This window comes from Pelodiscus sinensis, chromosome 11 (assembly GCF_049634645.1).
Source record: "Pelodiscus sinensis isolate JC-2024 chromosome 11, ASM4963464v1, whole genome shotgun sequence".
NCBI lineage: Eukaryota > Metazoa > Chordata > Testudines > Trionychidae > Pelodiscus > Pelodiscus sinensis.
Window position 1 is genome coordinate 34,800,718 of NC_134721.1, and position 13,018 is coordinate 34,813,735.

At 52.1% G+C, this 13,018-nt stretch overlaps 1 protein-coding gene across 10 annotated transcripts; it reads right to left on the reverse strand.

The window, feature by feature from the left end:
- Positions 1-1,702: 1,702 nt before the first annotated feature.
- On the reverse strand, positions 1,703-10,085 carry LOC102462236 (uncharacterized). Of its 10 annotated transcripts, none has more exons than XR_012906509.1 (4): positions 9,925-10,083; positions 7,819-8,784; positions 6,221-6,443; positions 1,703-5,799 (listed from the first exon to the last, which is right to left on the reverse strand). XR_012906509.1 is itself a non-coding variant. In XM_075939160.1 (4 exons), the coding sequence occupies exons 2-3, from the start codon at positions 8,724-8,726 to the stop codon at positions 6,332-6,334; spliced, it is 1,020 nt and encodes a 339-aa protein (XP_075795275.1). In that variant the 5' UTR covers positions 8,727-8,784; positions 9,925-10,085; the 3' UTR covers positions 1,703-5,799; positions 6,312-6,331. The 10 variants fall into 10 exon arrangements, 4 of the variants coding, with proteins under 4 accessions (XP_075795275.1, XP_075795274.1, XP_075795276.1 ...); XR_012906513.1 differs by having other exon boundaries at positions 1,703-4,867; positions 5,577-6,443; XR_012906510.1 differs by having other exon boundaries at positions 1,703-4,914; positions 5,577-6,443.
- Positions 10,086-13,018: the final 2,933 nt, after the last annotated feature.

The window sequence follows — 13,018 nt, forward strand, 5'->3', positions numbered from 1 at the left end:
GTGCTTGTGTACCTCGTGTGCTGATTGAACCGTAACAGCGCTTTGATTATATACATATCGCTTTAGTAATACCAGTAGGAAAAAAGCTAGGCAGACAGAACTTAGCGGACAACCCCATGAATGAAAAACTGTAAAGAAAAATATCTTGTGAGCCACACACAGAACCCGATGAGCAACATGCGGCCCCAAGGTCACAGGTTATCCACCACTGCTGTAGGGAACAGCTCAGAACTGCTATACCTCTCTGACTGCATCCAACTGGAGGAGTGCAGCATGGTACTGCTTTAAATAGGCCAAAACCAGTCCTTTTGTATGTAATTTGTTGAAAGTGGACCCAATCCTGTGTCCCACAAGCTTCTAACCCCCTTGGGTCTGAGAAGAGACTAGTCCCTGTTGCTGGGTCTCTAGGGTGCAGCCTGGCTACTCTCGGCCCCAAAAGCAGTGCAGCAGTCACTAGTTGCTTACACCTCTTCCTCCCACATGCCCACACCCATCTAGCTACAGGGGCTTCTAGCTTAAAGAACAATGTGAAAGGAACACAGGTTTAGTAGAGGGAGTTCTTTGTTGCCCCAGACACACACAACCCACCAGTGGAGTTATATCTCTTTGCAAAGTAACAGGTACCAGATATGCCACCTGTCAGATCTCAATTCTGAGAGTCTGAGGTGAGCACCAAGTTTCAGGCTAGGCCTGTACAAGGCCCCTATCCTCTATGGCATTCAGGTTCCATTACCTTCAATGGAAGTTATGGGCTGAAATACCTTTGAGGATCTGGGCCTAAGGCACCTTTACTCTCTGCTTTAACAATGTAATTTACACCCACTACATGATCCCTTTACTGGAGGGGGCAAAGGAGCTATGGTGTGAGAATCTGGCTGTAGCAGTTTGATGTGAGAACACCCTTTTGCCTGGCTGGTTTCATTCCACCAGAGCTATCCCACTCTTTTCCCCTAATAGCACACACATCTCAGCTCAGTGCTGGGAAGGATTCCTGCTGTCGGGCTCTATTAAGGAGCTGCAAGTACTTTGAAGAGAAAATGAGGAATAGGGAAGGTCATTAGAGGCAGATCCCATTCTAGGACCACACCCATAGCCTGGGAACTGTGTTTCCCCATTAGGAGAGCCTGTGTGGCCTAGGGGGGTAATTCACTGGACTAGGGCTCTGGAGAGTGGGGTTCTCTGCCACAGACCTCCTGGGTGACCCTGGGCAAGTCACATTCCTTCTTTGTGCTTCAGAGTCCCCTGAATGAGTGATGATTCTGACCTGCTTCATAAAGTGATCTGAGATCTGCTAAGAGCCAGGTATTGCCATCATCTGGGTGCCTTAAAGCCTCCCCTCCTTTCCCCCTCCCCATTGTGAGGCAGGGATGTGCTATTATCCCCATTGTACAGATGGTGGAGCCCAAATGACCTGCCCAAGGTCACACCAGCAGTCTGCAGCAGAGCTAGGAATTAAACCCAGTTGTTTCTAACTCCTGGGCTGTTGTCCAACCCCCGAAGCAAGCAGCCCCACCACTTGCTCTGTGTGCAAAGTGGGAGGGGAGGGATGGTTCCTTCAGCAGCCTGAGATCAGCGGGGAGAAGATGTCAGGGTCTGTGGCTGCTCAAAGAGAAGCCCCTACGCAAAGCCAGCAGGTCATCTTCATTGACTGGCAGGGAACCAGGGACTGAGGCAGAAACAAAATAATCAGCAGCCAGCCCAATTGCTACTTAAACAAGGATGTTTATTAGTCACAAACCTTGTCCCTAGAGCCTCTGCCTTTGTGATGCTCTACCAGCTGCCACCCACCAGTCCCAGAGCCCCACGCTGAGCAACACATTTCACTCAAGCCCAGTTTGGGCTTCAGCTGAGGGCTGGAGCCAGGGTTCAGAGATACAGAAGAAGCCAGCTGCTCTCAGAGATGCTAGGGCTTCACAGAGAGGGCTGCCCTTGGTGTTGAAGGAGTTCCAGTGCTAAAGATCAGGGGAGCTTGGCATTAGCTAACAATGCAGTTCTGGGTTCACACACAGCTCTTCGGGTGCTCCTCAGTCCTGGCTTGCAGCCGCATGCATTCCCAGGCTGGGCTCCACTCCCTCCCCCCCCCAGCTCTGCCAATGCCCCTTAATCCCAACCCGACTCCCCCTCTCCATGGTTCTATCAATGGCCTTCTCAATCCTGACCCACAATCCTCTGGGTTCTCCTCCCAGATCTGCCAATCCCCCTCAATACCTACCACAGCCCTCCTGCTACCCTACCTTGGAGCTCCTCTCACACAGCAGCCAATGCCCCCCCCCCCAACTCCCACTCATGTCCTGCACCCTCCACTTCTGAGTCTCTTCCTAGGCTTCTCCTCAGCTGACACTGCCAATCTGGCTAGCGGCGGGGATGGTTTAGTCCACTGGGGAGTAGCAAAATAAATTCAAACCTGTCTCATGTAATTCACAAGGTCAAGTTTAACACAGCTCTCTGAACATGGGAGGCTTTATAGTTACTGCTGCTCAGAGTCCCCTAGACAGGGTAACATATTCCCCTGCTCCAGCCTACAAAGCACCAAATGCTAGTTTTTTTACCCTGGCTCTTGGCCTCCTCACACACACCTACCGGTCTCAGTAGCAGCTCGCCATGCCCATCCACTGCAGTCCCCATGCTCCATTCTTCTCTGCTGGAGCTAACTGCAATTAATAGGGAGTCGAAACTCCTGCCTGAGGTACTCGGTGGTAGAGACGCCTCCATTCTTATCTCACCCACAAGCTCTGTTGGTCCCATCTCCATGCAGGACGTCCCATGTCAAGGGGCAGGGCTCATGGAGGGAAGCTGTGGAAGGCGCAGTGTTGGTCAAGGCCTGGGCTAGACAAGGAGGCAAGGTGACTCCTACCCAGAAGCAGCAGTTCAGAGATCTTTCTGAGGCAAAGCGGCCCAGCCAAATCTGCACTGCCTTGGTACAAAGCGAAGCTGCTCCCGCCAGTCACACCCAATCGAAACGCTGCAGGAGGAACCTTGTTATCCAGGACGAAAGAGGGATACCCTGGATTGCTACGCCAGAGAATTCACTCCTGTCCCAACACCTCAAAGGAGAAAGCCACGCACGATGCAAAGCATGCCAGCCCTACCAGCCGGCATCCCACCCACCAGGTGATGAAGAGCTCTCAGCACCTTGCACATCAATCCCGCCCCAACCATTAATCCTGATCACAGGGAAAGACCTCTCCCAATTGCTAGCTCCATGCAGATTTCCCAGCCAGCGGGCAGAGCGGAGCCTGCTCCCGTCACCTGTTACCCAGCAGCCAGGTGTGAAGAATCTCACCGAGCAGGGAGCCTTCCGACAGCATCCAGTGCACTGTGGCGGGGACGGAGCTCACTGCTTTTGCAGAACAAGGGGTGGTGGAGTTGGGCTGAGAGGAGGGGGGGGGAGAGAGAGAGAGAGAGAAAGGGGCCCAGTCCACTCTGCTCTAGGAGAGAGGAAGAAGAGAAGAGAATTTCAGCTGGAGGCTCCCCAGCTCCAGACTTTTCAGTCCTATTGCAACCTGGCCATTCCACACAGGGACGATGCCATGAGCAGGCGGTTGTGCCAAAGGTCTCTGGGCTGATGAGGAAGAGAGCACACACTTTGATGCAGTAGTGCCTGGGACTTGAAGATGGGATCTGTCAGCTGACCTAGATCTGTATGTTCATCTTAGGCCACACTCTCAGGGTAAAAAACTCAAGCCCAGTTTGGGCTTCAGCTGAGGGCTGGTGCCAGGGTTCAGAGATACAGAAGAAGCCAGCTGCTCGTGTCTTGTGGCACGAGTGGGGCCACCTACCAGAGCCAAAGGCCCATATTTCTTCAGGAAGCCAACGCTAACATTAAGTACCTTAAGATCATTATTTGTCTTCTAAGTTGCTGGATTGGACATCAGGGGACTTGGGTTTGATTCCCTGCTCTGCCACAGCTTGCTTTTATGAACTTGGCCAAGTCTCTTAGTCTATCTGTGCCTCAGTTTCCCCATCCTTACAAAGTGAAGAGTAGCGCTGCCCCATCCCACAGAAGTGCTGATAAGATAAATCCATTCAAGACTGTGGTGCTCACATACTGTGGAAATGATTCACAGCTTTTAAGACAAGAAGGACCCAATCTGATCATCCAGGCTCACCTGCATACTACACATCAGAGAATTCCTATTCCCACCGCCTGTAATTTGTGTCAGTGAGAGCGCAGCTTTAGCAAAGATAGCTAATCCTAATTTAAAGACTCCAACCAATGGAGAATCTACAACATCCCTGGGTCCACTGGCTAATTCCCTTTGGGGTTAAAAATTTGCCTGATTTCCAGTCTGAAGTTGTCTCCCTCCAACATCCAGCAACTGGCTCTTGTTTGGCCTCTGTCTGTGAGATTAAAGACTGCACTACTCTCAGATCTCCTCCCCACCTGCAGACAGTGATCAAATCATTGTGGGGACCACATAAAGTCTTAAACTAGATGATCGCTTTAAGGCAGGAGGCACATGCTTTCTGAAGGGATTTCTAATACTACCCCATTAAGATCTCAAACAAACATGAATCAACCCTTCCCGCTTTTCTCACGGAGATCTACAGAGCTGCCCTAAGGTCACCAGGACACAGAATCCAGATCTTGTGCTGTCTGTGATAGAAGCACATGACTGTTCCTTCCTCCTGGAGTGCAAGGGAAATGGCGGTGGGGGAGGGAGAGGAAGCGCTTACCTCCTGCTTCATCTCAGGTCGGATTCCCCATGCGTGTCTAAGGCTCACAGTAGTTAGAGAGAAGAAACTGGGAGATCTTCGGGGAATCCCCCAAGTCATCTTTCATCTCTGCTAGTGGGATGCTTGGTGGGTCCTCCAGAAATCCTGCTCTTCCCCTGACAGGTCAGCTGAGGCCAAAAGAGTTCCTGGACTGGGGGAGGTACTTTGATGTAAGGTCTCTTTGGGAATAGGGTCAATCTAGAATAGATGGGCAAGTTAGATTCACTCGTCCCTCCTTCCTGAGTCTTTAAAAGGTTCTAGGGGCTTTGGTTTCCCCTTGGCCTGGAGGAGCTTGGGTTAATAGCGGTCTTCAGCATAAAAGGCAGAGATTTAAACACAGAGCTAGGATGGCACAAGGCTGCCAGTTCCAAAGGACTCTGTGGAGTCAGCAAACTTGACAGTCCAAACAGGATGGCACAGAACTCAGGCAGACAAATGTCATTCCATGAACTGTGCTGAAAGCAGACATCACACTCCCTCTTTAGATGCTTGTGGGACTAAGACTTGCTCCCTAGTGCTCCCCTATGGCGAGATCCAGATGGTTCTGATTGGATGCTCAGAGCGGCTTCCTTTGAGCCGCACATCCCTTTGCACGCCCTCGCTCAGGGGATGGAAGGAGGCTGTCCTTTGAGCCTGGGCTAAATGGCAATGGTGCTGCTACAGCCCTTTCCACCAGAGGCTCTCCAGGCACAGAAAGGGCCACTCAGTGTCACATATGGGGAAACTGAAACATGGAGGGGTGGTAGACTCTTCCTGCCCTACCACTACACCATCCCCCTTCATCCCCCACTCCCCTGCTCACAGCCTCATCTCCAATAAACACAGGCTCAAAACTCATCAGGGAGGTCTTTCTGCCTTACCTCAAGCTGCCATGGGTAGATCCCAGAGTGAGACGATTACCCTGTTGGCTCTTTTTTCTGCTGGGGGAATGAAAGGGCCTCTCTATGCCTTGTCTCTCACGCCAGTGGTCCACCTAGCTCTGTATCTCACAGGACGTCAATAGATGGCATTACCCAATGTTGTACCAACAGGGGTGCAATTCCTGGCCCCAGCCGGTGACCGTGTTCTGCCCCGAGTTTGCTCCTAGGAAAGAAAGCAGCTCAAGCTGACTATTTGGCAGCGCAACAGACTCCAATGCGATCGTCTCTGACACCTGAAGACTAAAAAGCCAATGGAGGCAGGGGTGTGCTAGCCCTAAGCAAATGCATGCAGGGGGATCTGGAATAACCAAACAATCCCCAGGCTGAGACATGCATGTGCTAAGGACTGGGTGAGTCCCTAAATCTTCAAACCCAGAAAAGGAGGAACGTGAGCCAGAGGACATTACCAGGGAAGGGGGCGGGGAACGCTTTAAATAGGCGGAGGCAGCATCCCAGCAAGGAGTCAAGATCACTTTGCACATACAGTGTGTACCCAAAGATTTCAATGCAATCTCTACTGCGGGGAAACTGAGGCACAGCGAAAGGTCGGGAGCCACTGGGAGTAGAACCTGAGTCCAGCTTGCCTTGCGCTCTCTCCAGAGGGTGCCCTCTGGACTGCTGAATGGCTAACCAGAAGAAGCACAGGTAGGAGACAAGGGGGGGTGGTATATTCACTCAAGCTTGTAGTGGAGGCTTCATGCTTCCTTCAGGAGGGTGGTGGTTAAAGGCATAGTGCTGTCTTGAATCAGCTCTGCCTGCACCTTTGCAGCCGAGATCCCTTGCCCCCTTACGCCTCCGAGCACCGGGCTGTGTATGAAGAAAAAAAAAATCAATGTGGGGGAGAAAGGGTTAAAATGTTAGATACCTGACACGGGAGGTGTAAACAGGAGGGGATGGGGGGCAACAAGGGGCTTGCAATACATCAGAGTTACAGGTGCACTGCCAGAGTTAGAGCAGAGGAATGCTGTGACGAGAATGAAGGAGGGAAACCCAGGCAGCCCATAGGATTGCTAACAAGGCATTCTCCATGGGGAGGGCACAGGGAGATGGGAAGGGAAACGAGTTGCCCCATTAACCAAAGCAACCGCAGCAGAACAGGCAGCGCGATACGGTCGAGCGAAATCAAGATGCCAGTTTTGCCGTTCGCCAGGCACAGGGGACAAAGGCAGAGAACGAAGAGCCGCACGGAAGGCTGGGCACAGTTAAAGCGACGCAGCAGCTGATTTGACAACGAGACGCCGGGAAGTTCTGTACAAGCCGTTTAATCATCAACGTAAAAAATGAAAAGGGAAAAAGAAGCCATGACATGGACGAACTTTGGATGCACAAGAAAATCCACTTCCTTTTGTGATACCAAGGTACAGAAACAGAAGGCGGAACTCCGCCCCCCCCTCCAGTCCTAGCTATGGATCTAGAGACATACATTTCAAAACTCTGCTCCGCAATGCAGGCCACACCGAGGGATTAGCCAGCAAAAAAGAAAACGAGCTTTGCAAGTTACAACAGTTAAAACTGATGAGAGGGAAAGGAATCAAGAAAGAATCAGCTCTGAGTTTTGAGCACAATCATCTTAGCTTTCAGTGCAAGCAAGGGCTGGTTCGTACTGGCGGGCAACAGGTCTTCCAAATGGGGATTATTTTCTTAGTGACTGAATCAAAACAAAATAAAACACGAGGAAAGGAAAGCAGGAGGGGAAGCAGGTGAGGGGGAAAAGTAGAGAAAAGATGTAACCTAACAAGCCTTGCAAAGTAAGAGCGTTGAGAAGACCAAAGCAACAAGAAAGCAGGTTAATTTCTTAATTGGAGGGGGTGGGGGAGGGAGACAAACTCACTTCTCATCAGTGCAACTTGACCTTCAAAGGAAATCTAGGCTCTTGCTCTCTCTTTCTATATATATACATACATATAAACACACACAAAAGATTCTCTAGTTCATAGGAGCCTATTTACTGCTTTTCAGGAGGCATGGTAGCCTCCATCAACTGTGGATAGCATCAGAGAGCTAATTTAGGAAGGAGTGGCACTGCCTTATTCCAAGAAAAACAGTGCCAATAAAGAGTTCTAGGGCTTAATTACGCCCTGCCCCATGCCACTACCCTTTCCCCATCAAAGCTAAGATCTCTGGTTACTTACTACTATGAGCACGCTAAGATTAATATGTCTGGGCATACTGAGTGGCATACCCATTGCTGTATTTCTCATAGTACTCTCCTGCACTGTAAGTGGCACCCATGCTGTACTGAGAGTAAGTAGCTGCAGCTGCTGCTGCAGCTGCCACTGCTGCATAACCCGTTTGGTTGTACACTTGGCTGTATGTCTGGGTGGCAGCCGCAGCAGCGTAGGGGTCGGTATATTGGGCCACCACAGCGGCTGTCCGCCTGCCCACGGGGCTCCTCTCTCTGTACGCAGTGGGGGTAGAAGGCGAAGGTTGCAGGGCTCTCTCGTATGCTGTCCTGGCAGTCATTGCACGGTCGTAGAGCTCATAGGCATAGTGGTCATAATATTCCCGGTCATACCAAGATCGGGGAGCATAGGGGGTGTAGGGAAGTGGTGGTTGGGGGATGCGTCCCCTGGGGAAATAGTAGCTGGGGGAGGCAGATTGTGGAGGTGGCACAGAGGTCCCCTTGGTGGTCTTAAGGGAGTTGTTGCTCTTGGACAGTGTTACAAAGATCTTCTGGTCCTCCAGAGGCATGTCGTTGAGATTCAAGATGGCATCCATGGCTTCTCGCTCCTTGGCCATGTGGACAAAAGCGTAGTTCTTGACAATGTCACACTCCACCACCTTGCCAAACTTCTCAAAGAGCTCCTTAATCTGGGCTGTGGTGGCCTTGCTGGAGACATTGCCCACATAGATTTTGGTGGCATTGCGAATCTTAGAGGTGGCGTACTCCACTGTCAGGTGGGACCCGTAGAACTCCTGCTTGTGCAGCTCGCTGATGGCCTTCTGGGCCTCATCCTCCTTCTCCATGTGCACAAATGCAAAGTTCTTTAGGATATCACACTCGTTCACCTGTCCATACTGCTCAAACAGCTTCTTCAGCTCATCCACTGTGACAGAAGGGGAGACACCTCCCACAAAGATCTTCACCATGGTTGGAGGCTGCAGGTCCAGTCTGCAATGTACTCAGGAATCACCTATGCAAATACCACTGAGACACAGAGGGGAGAAGAGTTACTTCCTGCTCACATTCGCACGATCACAATGATATCAGGTTCTCCACGGATGGTCTCAATTTGTGCTCTCTACACTCTCCTAGACCAAGATCTCAACAGCAGGGGATGTGTCTGATTGGCATGTCATAACTTTATGGCCCTATACTTGGGATGTTAAAATACTGTTATTTGTGTAAATGTGTAACTGTTGAATTTTTCAACGGTTACATGTTTATGCACTGGGGAGGGGGGGGAGGAGGGGGGGGGGAAGCTGGTGCTCACAGGGAGTTGGCTTTTAAGCCAACTCCCCTGCCAACACTAACTCCCTGTCATCCCCACCCACCCCAGGCTGCTCTCTCTGTATCCGGGCGGGGCAGAAGCACGGGGGCGGGGCAGAAGCACCAGCTCCCACCTGATCTCTCCTGCACTGCTACCTGCCAACAGACACAGCAGCACGGGAGCTCGTATGCCTGGGAAGCTGGCTCCCTGCGTATAGCAGCTCCCGTCTATCAGGCCTCCCTGGTGCTGCTGCCTCTGCATCAGAGGCAGGGTGCGTGAGGGTTAACCGATGAGCCCAGGCCTGTCGGTTAACGGCTACACGGTCACATCTCTGCCCTACACGGGGTACCACAGTGGTGTGCAGAAACACCCCGGACGGGCCGGCGGGACGAGCGGGGGCCGGCAGCCGGGGCCATCGCCTGTGGAAGTGGCCGCCTGCAGGGACTGCAGTTAGCACCACTGAGGAAGTTCTCCCCTCCCCCCCCCAGGGTCAGGCAGCAAGTCCTCACGTGGCTCCCAACCACGCCTGCCACAAGGGAGAAGCCTGGTGGCCTGGGCAGGGGGCGTGGCTCGAACCAGGGGGCCGCTGATCAAACCTCAGCCCCGTGGCCAGGCCTCTCGGGTCCCCGTGGGGCCAAGGGCCTCTGTCCCCCCCCCCCGCGCGTCACTCAATGGAACCGCCCGTGTGTGCCCCTGGCCGCTCCCATCTCAGCGGTATCACCCCTCCCCCGTGTTTCCCGATGACACCAACCCCGCATGCGCACTGACCACAAACCAGCCCGCCCTGCCCGCACGCGCGAGCAGCGGCGGGACCCCGATCCCTCCGGCGCCTTCCCTTCCCGCTCGCTGGGACTCACCGCGGGAGAGGGCGGAAGGGCCAGGGGGGACCAAAGCAGCCGGAGCACCCGTTGGACGCCGACTGACTATTCCTCCAAAGCCACAGAAACAAGATGGCGGCGCCCACTTCCGGGCACCCCCGGAAATCCAGCACCGGCGGCGGAAGCGATTAAGGCGCCGCCATAGTTGGGACACGTGACACCCCCTCCCGGACGGGCTTGTCCCGTGGCGGCGAGTCGCTCCCGCCCAGGCTGGGGGAGAGTTTGGGGGCGGGTTTTGTGCCAGGCGGGGCCACCGCCCCAGCGAGGCGACTCTGCAGCTGGGATCCCCCTGCCCCCAATCGCTGAAGGGCTTGTCAAGGCAGGAGCTGCCTTTGAAGCTACCCAGCCCCAACACGTCCCGGGGATGTCGCAGCACGTGGCCCTGCTCCACTGGCCAGGAGCGCACTAGGGTCAGGGCGCGCTCCTTCCCGTGAGAGCGCACAAACGAGGAGAGGTCGCAGCCTCTCTCTACTGGGCAGCTTAGAATTGCGCCTGCATTGCCCTAGGCTAGTGCTTCTCGAACTCTTTGGCCAGTGGCCCCCCTGGGCTCGTGCTGTTAATTACATAATTATGTCCAAGCTATTTTGCTAGTGCTGCAGCTAGGGAGAATAGCTTAATTTAACCAGTACAAAAAGAAATATTAAACATTGTGCACTCTCTCATGTTGTTGCATAAATTGCAAGGTTTCGTCCCCTTGGAGGCTAGTCTGATTTACCCCAAGAAGAGAGTCACACTTTCAGGCTGGGTCCAACTCAAGTTTATTGGTTGCAACCACGGTACGGCTAAGGAACTCAATGTTCAAATCAGAGCCGACCCCCAACATCTCATATGCAGGGGTTTTTATAGGGTTAACATCCTTCCTGGTTTAGGTGCCTTAACATGATAGGTTACTTCATTTTTGACGTTTAGCATTCCTATAGGTCAGGTTAATTTTCCAAACGAGGTTAAATACAGTGCCTACTTGCTGACTTTGCGGTTACAGCTGTATTACATTCATTCACTCTTGCTGAACAATGGGCAAGCCATACTTCCCTTTTCCCTTTCCTGCTTGAGCCGGTCACAAGTTTAAAGGATGTGGAATCTATCCATATCTCTACTTAACAGAAGACTGGTTTCACCTCCCCTTGTCTCCTTATTAGAAGTTATTACCTGTGACAGGCCTTGACCTTTGTCATGTCTTACTCCTATACAAATAGCAAATATATCTAAGCATTAGCAATGTATGTATATTGTACGTGCCCCTCATAGGGGAATCAATGGCTCCGGGGGATTTGACTTCCCTTTTACACATCAATGTTAGTATATCAAACTTATTATTTATGTCCAACACAAAAGGCTTTAGTGTTTTCTTTATTTATAAAGGGGATGGGAAACCTTTTTTTGTATTGGGGACTACTGTGCCACAGAAAAATCAGCTGGGGGACTACACAAGAAAGAAGCACACAAAAAACCCTCACTCGTGGCCCCCAACTGAGACAATTCACTGTTCTGGTGTTTCAGCCCCATAAGGGGAGAGACAGTGAGGACGGAGGTTGTGGCCAGGAGAGTGCAGGAATGAGCTGGGGATAGGGTATCTGACCAGGAGGGAGGGTGCAGGAGCAGGCTGAGAGTGCGGGGTCTGGGCATGAGGAGGTGGGAGAGAACTTGCTTTTCTGCCCCACACACTGGCCAGTGGGAGCAGTGGGGAAAGCCTCCAGGCTAAGGATGTTAACTAGCGGTTAATTTACTAGTTGAGTAGTCCATGGAATTTCCATCGGACTACTCAACTAGTTCGTAGGCACTCCAGCATTCCTCCTTTGAAACATTTTCAAAGGAGGAATGTGAAACTCTGTGTGCAGCCCAGCGCCAGCTTTGAAATGTACAAGAGTCCCCAACAGGGGCTCCTGTACATTTCAAAGCAGAAGTGCCCTCATGGAGCCTGGGGTCAGTGGGGGAATCAGAGTCCCCACTAACCCGGACTCCATGCTGTGCTGCCAATTTGAAATGCCACGCAAAGCCAGGAGTCAGCTGGAGTCCCCAGCTAACCCCAGGCTCTGCGTGGTGCTGCCACTTTGAATTACCCCTTCTCTCCCTCCCACCTTTGCTGCCTCCATCTGATAGAGGCAGCAAGGGGGAGGGAATCAACTAGTCCTTAACATCCTTACTCCAGGCAGCACAAGTCATTCACTGTTGTTTCCCCAGTTAGGGAAGGGGAGGGGGAGTGGCAAACGTGTGGAGCCACTTCTGGATCAGCTTTGTAGAAGCTATTTTATGTTTAGCTAGAAGCCATCTTGTATATCAGAAACCATTTCAGCTTTTCTCTCAAGCACGTAGACCAGAGTGAACTTTCTGTCACCCCGTGAGAAGAGGCCTACAGGATGGGCTATTGGTATGTGTTAATTGGGCTGGTTGGGACAGGAGATGTACTCCCTCGTACCTGTCTGCCATCTTGTTGATAAGGCTTTGTTTTTCCAAATTTAATTGAGGATTTCTGTAATTGGATGCCCTGACGTCAGACTGTTTGGCTAAGGGTATAAAGATACTAGGATTGATTGTATTAGCAGCCTTACTGGGCCCGGCTCTGCTGTGACCACATTTGGCTCATGCTGTGCTTTATTAATTAATAAAGCTGTTTGTTAGCTGCCTAAACACAGAGGAGCGTGTTTTTGCTTCGACAGCTTCTTTCCCATGGGCTGGCTCCAGCGGGAAGGCTCAGGGCTCCCCCGCAGAGGGAAGCCAGCGTTAGCACTCCAACCTCATGGCAGGAGGGTGGGGGGATGTGAGAGGCTGGAGTACCAGCACCAGCTCCCTGCTGTGGGGAGAGGGAAGGAAGGAGGGTGGAAGGAGGGCTGAGCTCAAGCCACAGACCACCAGGAAGGTGGCCATGGACCACAATTTGAGAACCAGTGCCATAAGCAAAGGAAGACAGCACTGGATGGCTGCAGATGCTGGCGTGTAACAGATAAGATTTCCAACATAAGAAATGTACAGTGGAACAAGGGTCACACAGAAGAGCTGGAATAGGATATGAAGCCTTTCACTGGTAGCCTTTCACAGTCTGCTCCTAGAGCAAAGGGGGAAGGGGAATACATAC